Source organism: Cryptomeria japonica, chromosome 4 (genome assembly GCF_030272615.1).
Source record: "Cryptomeria japonica chromosome 4, Sugi_1.0, whole genome shotgun sequence".
Classification (NCBI taxonomy): Eukaryota; Viridiplantae; Streptophyta; class Pinopsida; order Cupressales; family Cupressaceae; genus Cryptomeria; species Cryptomeria japonica.
This window is the reverse complement of record NC_081408.1, coordinates 428318116-428330839: the sequence shown is the minus strand read 5'-3', so window position 1 is coordinate 428330839 and position 12724 is coordinate 428318116. Positions and strand designations below refer to the sequence as shown.

The following is a 12724-nucleotide window of genomic DNA, read 5'->3' as shown; positions in this document are numbered from 1 at the left end:
TAACTCTTTTCAGGGTAGTGTTCTTTAGTGGCATCTGCAAATTATGCAAGCTTTGAGCAGGATATCCTTTTCATCCAGTGTTAATTCATATTCTTCATTGTTTTGATGACAATAAATTCCCACCATTTCTTTACATGGGAAGCAGCTTTCAAATTTGCAAATGTCATCTTTTCATTGTCAAAAAAAAAAATTATGAGGAAAATATAATCCCAATCGGTCAAGCCATTTATCTACTTCATCTGCATCAACTTGGAAATATGATCCCAATCGGTCAAGCCATTTATCTACTTCCATCTGCATCAACTTTTCCTTCAAAGAAAGGGATGTCAAAAACCCCTTGTGTCTTAAAGAATGTTGAACCATTGAAAAGTCTAATTAACGAAAAAGGTCGATACTATACACACAAACTAAGAGGCGATATTGGTGAATTGTTCTATCATACCCCCATTTGCTTCAAGAGGAGTTCATCGAGCAACAATTGGACAAAACTCTTGTTCAATCTTCATCTGCCTTCAGAAATTGTTTGAATGTTCAAGAAAAATAATTTAAAAATTTGAATGTATCAAGGATTCAAGAGCATGCTTGCTATAGTTTGGCCACATTTGTTGGGCATACAAACCTAAAACAAACACTTTGATACCACTGATCCAATTTTAATAGGCAATTCAGAGGACAACAAACAATGGTGTAGAAATGTCGTGTATTATGACAGCAAAGAACTGAAGCAAAGGAAATTAACACAATAAAGACATAATACTGCAATTTAAATGAAGCTTTGTTCAAGCTAAGTTAGATAGAATATGGTAGCAGTCACTAAGAAGAGATGTGAAGCGGCAATACAACTTTCAAAGGATAATTTCTTTATGGCTATCTTTAGTAGGAATTGGAATGAACTGTCAGAAATAAAAAAATTGCACTAGAATTTGAAAAGCCATGTGATAATCATGCCCCTAGGGAGTTGAAAGAATCTGCCAGAAAACAAAACATCATCAAAACACCTCTATCTTCTCTGGTTATCTCATCCTGATGATAGATCATGCAGAGTGTTTCAAAACAATGATGGAGAAAAAAGTATACACAGTCAAATCCAGAAATCAACAAGCTAATAATATGAACTGTGGAAACTTCATGTCTCTTATTTACTTTCATTTTTCAAAATAATGGAATTTTGAATTTTCTGGATTCTCTGTATTTTACAAATTCTCAAGCTTTTTTAAGTGGTTTTTGAAGGCTCAAACATTGCAAAACAAAGTTCTGAAACATTTTGTTGTGTTTTACATGTCTAAGCTTTCTAATGCCTTTCGAACAAGTTTGTTTCAAGCTATGGTCATAACGTTCTCTCCCAGACAGTCAAATGTAGTCCAGAATCGCCACTACAGCATGCTAAGAAAAATATGAAATTCCTTATGGTGTTATGCATGATAGCCTTCTCTTTTACAAATGCTTTCCTAATCTCAAGGCAAGAAAATATATAGGCCATTGAATCCTCTCGATTGAATCACATTCTTTAAAGTGGACCAATCAAATATGCTTAAAATTTAAGCAAATTATCTACAACTCCTCCCTTCCCAATTGTCCCATATACACACACTCCTGATTTGCAATATCATGTTTTAATTCATTTGCAAACAAAGACTTTATTTACAAGAATTGTGAAAACATTCAAATGATTCCAATGATCCTACTTAACTCTGCTATAAACAAGAATATAATCAAACAAGATCAGGGGAAAAATCCCACGAATATGGCTTAAGATTCAAATAAACCGTTATCTTCAAAGGTGGCAAAGGCATTGGTTATCCTCCAACCACAACGAGTTCTAAAGGTTATATTGAATTTATCACTCTATCTTGCCGCATATGATAGCCAATCCATAGATTAATTATGTTAGAGCGCTCCACTGTACAATTCAACATCAAATTCACCTCTTTGTCAAATGGGATGTCTTTCTTAATAATCTTTTTAATCAAATCTTGGAAATCAACACACATTCACAATGACTTGCTGCTCTTCCCTACCAACACCATTGGAAATGCAAAAAGGCTTTTTCTTGTTACCACAATGCTTTGCATCCAATAGTTTTCAAATTATGTCTCCAATTTCTTTCTTGAATAGCTTATAGGATACCCATAAAGAGGTGCGATGGCAGGTTTTGACCACAATTGTAAATGTATTATTGCCTCCTATCTGGTGGCAACATGTGGCTGATCTTGGAAAGCGTATGCGTACTCATCAATCATCCACTGCACTTCATTTTCTCTTAATACATTTTGCATTTCCATCCGCACATGTAGGTCCTTCACTGAGATGCATAGTGTAATATTGCATATTTTGCCTTTTGCAAGTTGTTTATGTAATTTTTTAAGCTGAAATAGTTAATTTGCACCTAATGCAGGTCCTTCACTGATAGTGTAATATTGCATATTTTGCCTTTGGCAAGTTGTTTACATAATTTTTAAGCTGAAATAGTTAATTTGCACCTACTTGAAGAACACAAATCATTTGCTGTCCTTCCTAAAATTCTGTCCAGTTCATCAAGATTCGTCCAGAATTTGTCCAAGATCTTCAAACAGTCTGCCTCCATAATCATATTTTCCTCTATGAAGCCTAACCTATAATATAAAAAAGAAAACTTTCTCATGGCTATCCAACTGAAACTCCATTCCTTTAGTCATACATTGGTAACCATCAAAGGGTGATTGTTCAACAACACCTCAACATTTCAAAGCCATTAGGCCAAAATATGTAATCAACTTTGAGTTCATGAAGGTAACTCAGATTGCAGAAAGTTAAGACCAGCCCTATTCTTCCTGCATTTTAACCTTCAAGGTCTGATACAAAGGGACTCTAGGAACAAGTGAGAGAGAATCGGGATTTCTTCTTGCTTTGTGTCTCCCACATAGGAGTCTTTATCTTGTGGTCATCTATATACTCATGATATTTTTCTACCAATCTAGACATATGAATCCTTCCAAATCTTGCACCTTTGACCCCTGGACCGATCTTCTTTCAAGCTTAAAATCAATTCATTTCAAACATAAGTAAACAGCGGTAATGAGATCTGTTCCTGCTCTAAACCATCCAGCAGAAGTATGAGATCAGTTAGAATTACTGTTTGGTGTTGTCGGACTCCTAACAACCTTTTTACTCCAGAACAAATTTGAGATTAACTCAATTTAAAGCCTGAACATATCCTCAATATTAATAACAAACACACACTGGGAAAATGCATTTATTACTAACAAACTGAATTGGCGAAATCTACTTGAAGAATATATGCCCTGAATTATCTTGAAGGCCAAAAGTATAGCAGCATGCAGTCAAAAATTGGCCACAAGTAGTAAAATGTTAGCTTTCCTAAGATGTAAAGTAGCAAGCTGAACTTTTTAATACCCTCCAATGGGTTTAATCTTACAAAGAAATGGAATGGCTTACCTATACAAGCTCTGTCATTTGACAACAGTAAAATATTGACCAATCCACAATGCTAGGTGGTAAACTAAACATTTTTACTTGTTGTTACTCCTCCATAGAGAATGATCAGAAAACAAATGGGATATCTTGCCTATACAAACCCTTGAAAAATAGTTATTTTTGAACCATCAAACATAAGATGGCGAATTTTTTCCATCCTTTGATATATCATCCACAATCATTTAATTCCCATGATTAGAAAGATTGCCTCTTCACTTAATAAAGTTTCCCAAAATGGAATTTTCCTCATAGTGGGATCATTAAACATTTCTAGTACTAGATGTATCACCTCCTGCTTTCAGATGTAAAAGACCCTGCAAACAATGTTAGCCCATTTTGTCATTGATGTCACAGCAATAGAGGCAGGTGTACACAGCACAGACTTTATCAGGTTAAATACATAATGATATCCAAGTTGATATTGGTGATGATATAGACTATTGGTGATAATATAGAATGTTTCTCTCCAAACGGTTTGTGACATTAATTCTCTTGTACACCTGACAAACAATTTCACAGCAGGACAAATCAAATAATCATAAAGATATACCTCTCTGATAATCCGTCGATTTCTGCCAAATGCACTGTTGTTCAAATTATTCAGAATTACACTCAGCTATATAGACTTTGTTTCATTATGGACTTTGGTTGAAATATAAAGACATCACAAGTGTTGATTCGGTTGTGCAGGATTAGTTTATACAACCAACAGAAAGTCTTTAGCATTTGTTTATTATTAATTACAAGCATTTATTGAAAGTGGTTAAAACCACTTAACCGATGAAGGAAGTCTTTAAAAACAATGATCAAAGAACATTTGGTTGGTGTGGTTTTTATGAAAAACAAAATACGCATAAGACTGAGATGTTGGTTAAAAACAAATACATGAGGGGTTAAGCATGTTATATGGTGAATGTGCTTGAAATGAATACATATTCATTTGAAAAGATTACAAGTCAGTGTTGAAGAAAGTTCGTATGCTGCACTAACAAATTGGATAGAAGAATCCTGCACTGTAAATGATCCTGCACTGTAAATGATTGACTGTGACAGGAACAAGAAGCAAGGGTGGATAGGTATTGTTGTTTATGTTTTAATTCGGATCTTCATTCTTTATAGAACAGAGACTAAAGTTTGTTTGCAGACTGTGAAACATACAGAGAACAGCAAAGTAGATGTCTGTAAACGTGGTATACTCTTTTTGTAATGTGTTTCAGATCATCAGAGATGTGCAGAACTCATTTTTGTTAAAAATGTTATTTTCAGAATATTGTTTTGAATAATCACTGTGACTTCAGAATTATTGTTACTGTTTTTATGTTTGGATAAGCACAGTGTCACAGAATACGGACTTGCAGAGGAAGTGTTGGCTTTCAATTGAGCCTCTATTTTTTTCCGACTTTTAACAGTTCGAACTGGTTGTGTTGAGAATATCACTCAGTACAGATTGTATTCAGATTCAGTACATTCTTTTGTGCAGATTTATTTCTAATACACAGAGACATCTTGATTATGTGATCAGAATCAACATACCTTCAAATTAAAATATGTTTTCTGTGTAATGTAATGCTGAGGGATTATAATGTTTGATATTCAGATAGAGAAGCAACAATATTCAGAATGTTTTGAACTTGGGATAAGAGATTGATTATTGTTTCAATTTGTAATTAATTGAAGTTTCATTTGTATATCCTTTGGGTTGGTGCCATAAGGATTCTGAGTTGGTGCTCAGATTGTGGAGTTAGGGTGTTGAAAGAGTTGGTGCTCTTAAGATAGGGGTTTGGTGACTCCTTAGGGTTGGTGCCCTTAAAGATTGTAATCGTTTTATCTGTGAAGCTGGATTAGGACAGTAGATCCTAGCAGTGTGGTCTTTCCCATCTTGGGTTTCCACGTCAAATCTTGTGCAAGTGTTCAATATGTGATTGCTTTGCTTTATGGTTTCACTTTCAGTTTAAAAGCAATTTTACAAAAGAATTTAATTGAATAAAATTGTAAGTTTTATTTACTACTGATTCACCACTCCCCCCCCTTCTCAGTAGTAAGCCTGTGTTCTACAACCAAATGGAATTCAAACAGTATCTCAGCAGCTCCAAACAATATCAATACATACCCCATGATAGAGTTCTCCAGAACATCAAATGCTGAAAATAAACTACTTGACAAAGCTTCAGGTTTTTAAGCATTGCCCTTATCATTTCAAGTTTTAATTTCTTTTGAGTCTAGACTGTTGTCACATTATAGTTGCTGCTTGACTTTCCTAAAGATGCACTAGGCACTCTCATTGCATGTTTTCAGGCTTTGTACTTTTCCACATTCCCATTACCCTTTCTTGGCCACTTGTGGACATTAATATCTAAATTGAATTAAATCATAAAAAATGATTTACACCCTCCCTTTAATGATATTGAGGTTCATGTCAACATCTTCACCATTCATCCTATCTAGGCATCCCCTGCTTTCTAATATCACAATAGATGTATGCTACGAGTGATTTACTTGTTCCACTGAATCCTTCAACAAGACCAAGGAAGCTTTTATAGATTCTTACACCACTATTACTTTTTGTATTTCCAATTATCTCTTTCATGTGTGGTTGACTGTTGAAACCCAACGAACAGATATTTTTGTATTTTTTTTATTTTCAAACACATCAATCAAATTGATATTTAACAGTCATACACCTTACTGGACACGCTTAACATGCAAATCTAAACACCTCTTATGAACCTGATACGACTAAACTCAATTTACTGCTTGAGAGTTTCTGTCCCCAATAAAATTGTGCTGCCACATCTGAAGGATTCTGTCTCCAAACACAACGCTGCTGCAAACAGCTTCACATTCCTGAAATGAAGTTGATCTTTGTTTTAATATTTTGAAAAGTAGTTTCTGTTGTTTCCTCAACACCTTTTATAAGCCAACCATAGGTAGTTCCAGCAGTTAATTAAGCAGTCCTTTCCTCAAAGCCTCTTATAACCCATGCACTCCCTGCATTCCCCAATCATAGGCAGTTCCAGCACTTAACTTGGCAGTCCTTTCCTCAACACCTCTTATAACCCTGCACTCCCTGCATTCCCCAATCATAGGCAGTTCAAGCACTCAACTCAGTAGTCCTTTCCTTAATTTCAGCACTTAAGTGAGCTGTTCTTTCCTCGATTTCAGGACTTAAACAAGCAGTTCTCAATCAATTGCAGTTTTACAACATTCAGCTGTCAAAGCCACTCCTCAATTAGTGGACAAACCAACTGCCACATTATTCCTGTCCACCGCAGACCTAACTAACTGACCTCACACACATCTTAATTCAGTCCTAACTATCTGACGGAAACTACAAACACACCCATCTATGCTGCTTCTATACTGACAGACAACTCTGTGGAAACGGAAACTTTACATTGACTATATGAATTCATTGTTGATGTCCACCAAATAAGCCAAGAAAGGGCTTCCATACCACTCTCATGAACCCTGCTATAATTTTCTTCACGTGCTGCGAATCCTAGACCATGCAGAAAAATTAATATCTTAATTTTAAGAACATAAAATTTGAAGTTCTCCACTCAGATAATCCTTTTTCTTTTCTATTTAAGGATTAGAAAAAGCAAATCCTTTATGATCTGAGTCCTAGAAAATGTAACACTATTGATATATCAGTTCATTCAGTTCTAAACAATAAGAAAAATATATTTGAGAATTTTATTTTCAAATCCACAAATATTTCTATACATATTATAGTCAATTGCACTTGGCATGAGTATAATCTCCAAATACCTACACTAATATATTACCTCCCCAGACATACTCTGCTCTTTTAAAGCATATTTAAAACCATTTTTCTGCTTTAGTTCTTTTTCTCTATTGCTTATAGGATTCCTAATTTTTTTTATAAATTCTCCATTAATTAACAAAAAAAGTAAAACCCATTGACAGGAACAGAAAATATTCAAGACCATAGAAAATCCTAATGGACTCACAAATGTAGCCCCAATTAACACACACAATGTAATGCACATGTAAGGCACCGATAACTAATGCCAAAGCTGATGATTCTCAAACATCCAACAATTATAATTCCACTTTACAAAGTTGCCTTGCTAACATCTATTGCAACAATAATCAAAATAATTAATAATCCTTGTTGCTGATCCAAATTAATCCCTTTTAAACAGGTTCATTATAATAATTTTCTAAGAAATCCATAATAAAGTAGCTCTCTCCCCTTTGGTGAATGAAGAATTCAATCTGGTTCTTGCAGATATGCTAAATTATATAAGATCATGACAAGACTTTTAAAGTTAAAAGATTGAATGAGTTATCAACCAACCAAAAATTAATGGTGTTCATCTATTTGTATAAAAGCATTTGACACTTCCTCATCATCGCCCTAGAATTTACTTGTCATGCTATCAGTCAGGATTCTGGACTGTCATAGATTTCAACTATCTCCAACCTATCACATTATAGGCCTATGAATAAAAACTAGGGGCAATAATGTAAACGACAGAACTAATTATTTAGATACAAATAACCGACCATCCATAAGAAGTGGCTGCTCCTTAAACTCGAGAGTTGAGGCATATAGACCTTACTCTCCACAGAATATATATAAGGCGCTTCTAAATGATGCAAATAAGGTAACTTGAATATTAGATACTTAGGAAATTATAATATCAATTATCCCAAAAAAATACAGGAATTAAAAGAAAACAAAATAAAGAAGAAAGCTTGCTACCAAATGATGTAAAACTTTATTTAAAGCAATGAGTTAAAATCAAACAATTGGGATCAAAAAAATAGTGAAAAGCTGTCATCTACAGGTAGAGGCGAGTAAATACTCACCTAGAACAGCTCAACTGTGTATGTCAATTTATAAGTAAAATTATATAAGAACCTTAGCACCAACATATTGTGGAAGCATTGACCATAACAGATTTCAGCTGCTAATTTTACTTATGACGTAAAAATATTGATCTCACTCAACAAAGACTCAAAGCATGAGCTAGTTTTGAGCTAGCCAGAAACATCATAAGCAATATGACATCAACAGCATAAATTAAAGGCAAGCTGCCATGAACAGAACATTCAAACCAATAAAAAAATTATTCAACTCACAACTACTTTTATAACAGTAAAATCTAAAAGTGAAATGTCAAAAATTTATTGTCTTAAGAGAAGTAAAATCAAGTTATAGACCTTAAATGAAAAAAGCAGGTCAGTATTGAGTGCATATAGAGAGGATCATCTTATTTTAAAACAGAAGAAATGGACCAGCTTAAAAGCTGATATGGTGCCAAAGAACTGAACAATCTGATCAGATCCAAAGTCTAATGCAATGCTACCTAATTACAAAAAGGTAAGAACTGTTCCAAAGTTTGGACATCACTGAAAAAGTCCCTGCAAGACAATAACTGTAATCAGGAAGCATAATCAAGGGAATGTCAAGAGCTGTCCAAGAATAAAGAGGACATTAGCCTCTATCTCTTCAATGATATGATTAAGAAAGCCAAATCCTGGCTCCATTGAACAACTGCTGCTGCAAAAGCATCAGAAATCAACCTTATTAGTAAAATATATATTTATATATTAAACTAATTCTATGAAAATTATAATAGGCTTACACGATGGAGCAGATTGACCAATATTTCATGATAAAAGATACATGAGGACTGATATCCTGCTACCTTAAAAGGTGTGGACCGTACATAATAAAAACTTTCTTCATACACTGTATGAAACCTCTTTTCAACGAGCCATAAGAGTCTTATCAAACTAAGTGCCTCAAAACCCATATTGAGACTCCTAAATAGTTTCAGATATTCCCTTTCCATCCTTAGCATGAATTTCTTCTGAATTTGACACTGGCTCACAGGCTTAAGTAGATATATTATGCTGATGTCACCAACCCATCTCGGACAAAAAATTCTCATACTCAGTGTCTACAGCTTTGTTCTCCTGCTTAGGAGGGAAGGAAGCCCATTGAGAAGGAGTCACACTCCCTGGTGAAGATGCTGATGTACATGGTGGAGGTAATGAAGAAGCCATATTGCTTGGGGCAACTGGCGGTGGAGGTAATGGAGAAGCCATAATGCTTCGGGGAACTGGCGGTGGTGCATAATAGGGCTGATATTGAGGCATGCTGGGTTTGTTCTCTGAAAATTGTGGCATTCCGCCAGGAGGTGGAGCATCTGACCATGGTGGATGGTTGCTTAATTCATTTCCTGACACTAGTTCAGCACCTGGTGGAGTTTGCATTCCAGTGACTTGTTGAGATCCTGGTGGGCCCAACATTCCTGATACATATTGTGTTCCTGGTCGGGCCTGTATTCCTGAAATTTGTTGAGCTATTGATGACCCTTGCATTATTTGGAATTGCTGAGCTCTTGCCTGGCTTTGCATATTACCATGCATTTCTGTTGAAGGCAAAGGCATCTGATAGGAATTATATGGAACATATTGAGGTGGTGGAGCACTGTAAGGGTCTTTCTGAACTGGACCCTCAGAAGGGGGTGGCATTCTAAAAGTGTTATTGTTTGAAAATTGACCATAAGAAGACTGGGCAACCCACGGGGGAGGTCCATAGCTACCAGGAGTCATTGGTATTGGAGGCTGTGGCTGCTGTTGAGCGAATGCCCCTCCAACAGGTCCCAATCCAGAGCCAGGAGGAAGAGGAGCTCGTCCTGCTACCCTTACTGCCAGAGTCTTTCCTTCCAATTTATATCCATTCATATGTGTAACTGCTTGAGCAGCACAGCCGGCATCAAAATACTTAACAAAACCATAACCTTTGCTAGTACCATTCATTCGATCTTTAATGATTTTGGCTTCCTCAACTCTCCCAAAAGGAGAGAACAATTGAATTAACCAGTCATCATCCATAGTATGGGGCAAATATCCAACATATAAATTCGTATCATCTATTTCTTTATTCAATTTATTGTCGGGATTAAATCCTAAACCTGGGCGTGTTCCATGTCCATGCTGTCCATGTTGTGAGGAACCTAAACTACCAGATCCACTACTGTCTGCTCCCCGAAAACTTGATCCCGTGTTTCCCCAACCTCCAGCTCCCCCTGCCCAAGGTGAATTGCTTGGAAGAGCTGGCCGTTGAAAATCAGAGTTGCTTTTTTCTATCGATCCTTCGGCTCCTCCTCCTCCAAGTTCGGCCAAAAAATTGCGGTATTCATCATCCATTTTCGCCCCCTGTAATGATCCTTTCATTGGGCAATCAATGGTCGGATGCCCACCATCACCGCATATCCGACACAAAACATCACTCTTAAAAGTTGAATTACGGTTTGGACATGCATATTGTCTATGGCCTGGCTCACCGCACAGCCTACAGAATTCATCATCTCTTATTGTACCGTTTAACGCGGCCAACTCCCTTAGTTGTGCACGTTTATGCTCATTTCTGCCTTCATCCACAGGAACAAGTAATTTCTCAAGCATATCGACAGCCTGATCTAGCGATTCCTGATCATCTGCCTCCACCAGAACATGCAGGTCTTCATTTTCATAAGGGTCTGGCTTTATATCCCGTTTCTGCTGAGACCGGCCCTCTTTCACAGATCCCTTCCCTCTAATGACAATCTTTGCACCCGTTTCTTTCTCCATTCTTTTCTGTGTGTTTCCCCTTGGCCCAATAATGAGCCCAATAAAATTATAGCCAGGGTATTCTTTCATGGGAATGTAAAGTTTCTTGTAAAGCTTGGGAGGCCTGTAGTCTGCAGGAGGCTTGAAAGCCGGATTCTTCTTAATCAACATTGAGATGATCTCTTGCCTCTCTCTGGAAAGCTTCTCACGGGCTCTGAATTCTCTAGTGTTTATTCTAATTCCCAAGTTGTCATAGAGGGGCTCGGGAGAGGGAGACCTTGCTCCCTCTGCTCTATCATCAACAACCTGCCCAGACTGGAGCCTCCTATTGATGTCTAAAAGTTGAAGACTTAGTGCCTGCACTTGAGGATCCGATTCCGCACCACCCATCTGCAGCTCCTTGATAAAATCAGGCAGCCCCAGCGCAAACAAGTTCTGCCGCTCATCTGCAGCCCATCTGGACTTCGACTTTCTTTTCTTCCCTTCGTCTGCTTCTGCTTCTGCTTCGGGATCCCATCTGCTGCGTCTTTTCTTCCCCCCATTTACTTGCCCCTCGTTTATACCACCTCCAACATTCTCCCCATGCCCCTCATTCTCCCCATTCCCCTCATTCCCATGCTCATGCTCGTCCATATTCTATTCTAGGGCATAGTTTTTGACCTCTACTGTAGTTCAAACGCACAAAACATTACTCATAACAATGGCTAGAGAGCGGGAAAAAATATATACCCATACCTCAAGTGATCGCATATAACAGATAGTTGAAGATCATAGTGCTAGCAAACACTCTGCACCTTCGAACACTTCCAAGAATGAAGTTGAAAGTTAACCAGGCACCCACCACTTGGAATCGAATGGAAATGAACACAGGAAGAGCACTCCCAATAGGCGTAGGTGTTCATGTTCACGAGATATCCTTTCCGGGAGTGAAATTTAGGCCAATAGTATCTGGGTTTAGAAGAGGAGAAATTTGAGAGAATTTTAAAATGTTTAATTAAGGCATTGTTTTATAGGTAGTAGTCCGTATGAGTTTTTAAGTTTTTTAATCACATTTAGATTGATTCACGGAGGAAAATGTTGTATAGTATCATATTTATAGGTAAAGATATATCTTAATATATTTTAAATAAATCATAACGATTGTGATTGTAATATGTAAAATTAAATTAAATTTAAATAATATATATTACATATATTCCAGTAATATTATTTTTATATATGAGAAGTTCTTCACAGTGTCAAAAACTTTTTCATATGTCTTCAATTCATCTTCAACTTTGATTCTTGCTCGCCCTTCATCAAATCGTGGCTTTACATCTCTACATGACTCTTATTGCGATGCCCCTAGTCATGTTGTGCTCTAACCACGGTGGGATGCCCTCGGCCCTTTGTTCCTCTAAGCACGGCTTGCCTCCACCTACCAAGGTGGTTTCTAGTGGTTTGTGGGCTTCAGCGTGCTTCTTCGGATGTGGATGCGAGTGGGATGCGACCATTCTTGCTCAAGGGTCTTCCTTCCTAGATGTCATTATGCACTGAGTTGTGTGTTCTAAGGTTAGATCTTTTGTCTGTGATGCTCAACCCATTAAGGGTGGGACATCTTCTGATTTGCAAGGGGCTCATCCCAAAAACTTCTTCAAAAGAGCCCTCTACTTCCCCT

At 36.9% G+C, this 12724-nt stretch overlaps 1 protein-coding gene across 2 annotated transcripts; it reads right to left on the bottom strand.

Moving 5' to 3' along the window:
• Window positions 1-8610: 8610 nt before the first annotated feature.
• LOC131030567 (splicing factor-like protein 1) lies at window positions 8611-12031 on the bottom strand. Of its 2 annotated transcripts, none has more exons than XM_057961428.2 (2): window positions 9093-12031; window positions 8611-9007 (listed from the first exon to the last, which is right to left on the bottom strand). In XM_057961428.2, exon 1 carries the CDS (start codon window positions 11698-11700, stop codon window positions 9370-9372), a length of 2331 nt encoding a protein of 776 aa, XP_057817411.1. In that variant the 5' UTR covers window positions 11701-12031; the 3' UTR covers window positions 8611-9007; window positions 9093-9369. The 2 variants fall into 2 exon arrangements, with proteins under 2 accessions (XP_057817411.1, XP_057817418.1); XM_057961435.2 differs by having other exon boundaries at window positions 9156-12031.
• Window positions 12032-12724: the final 693 nt, after the last annotated feature.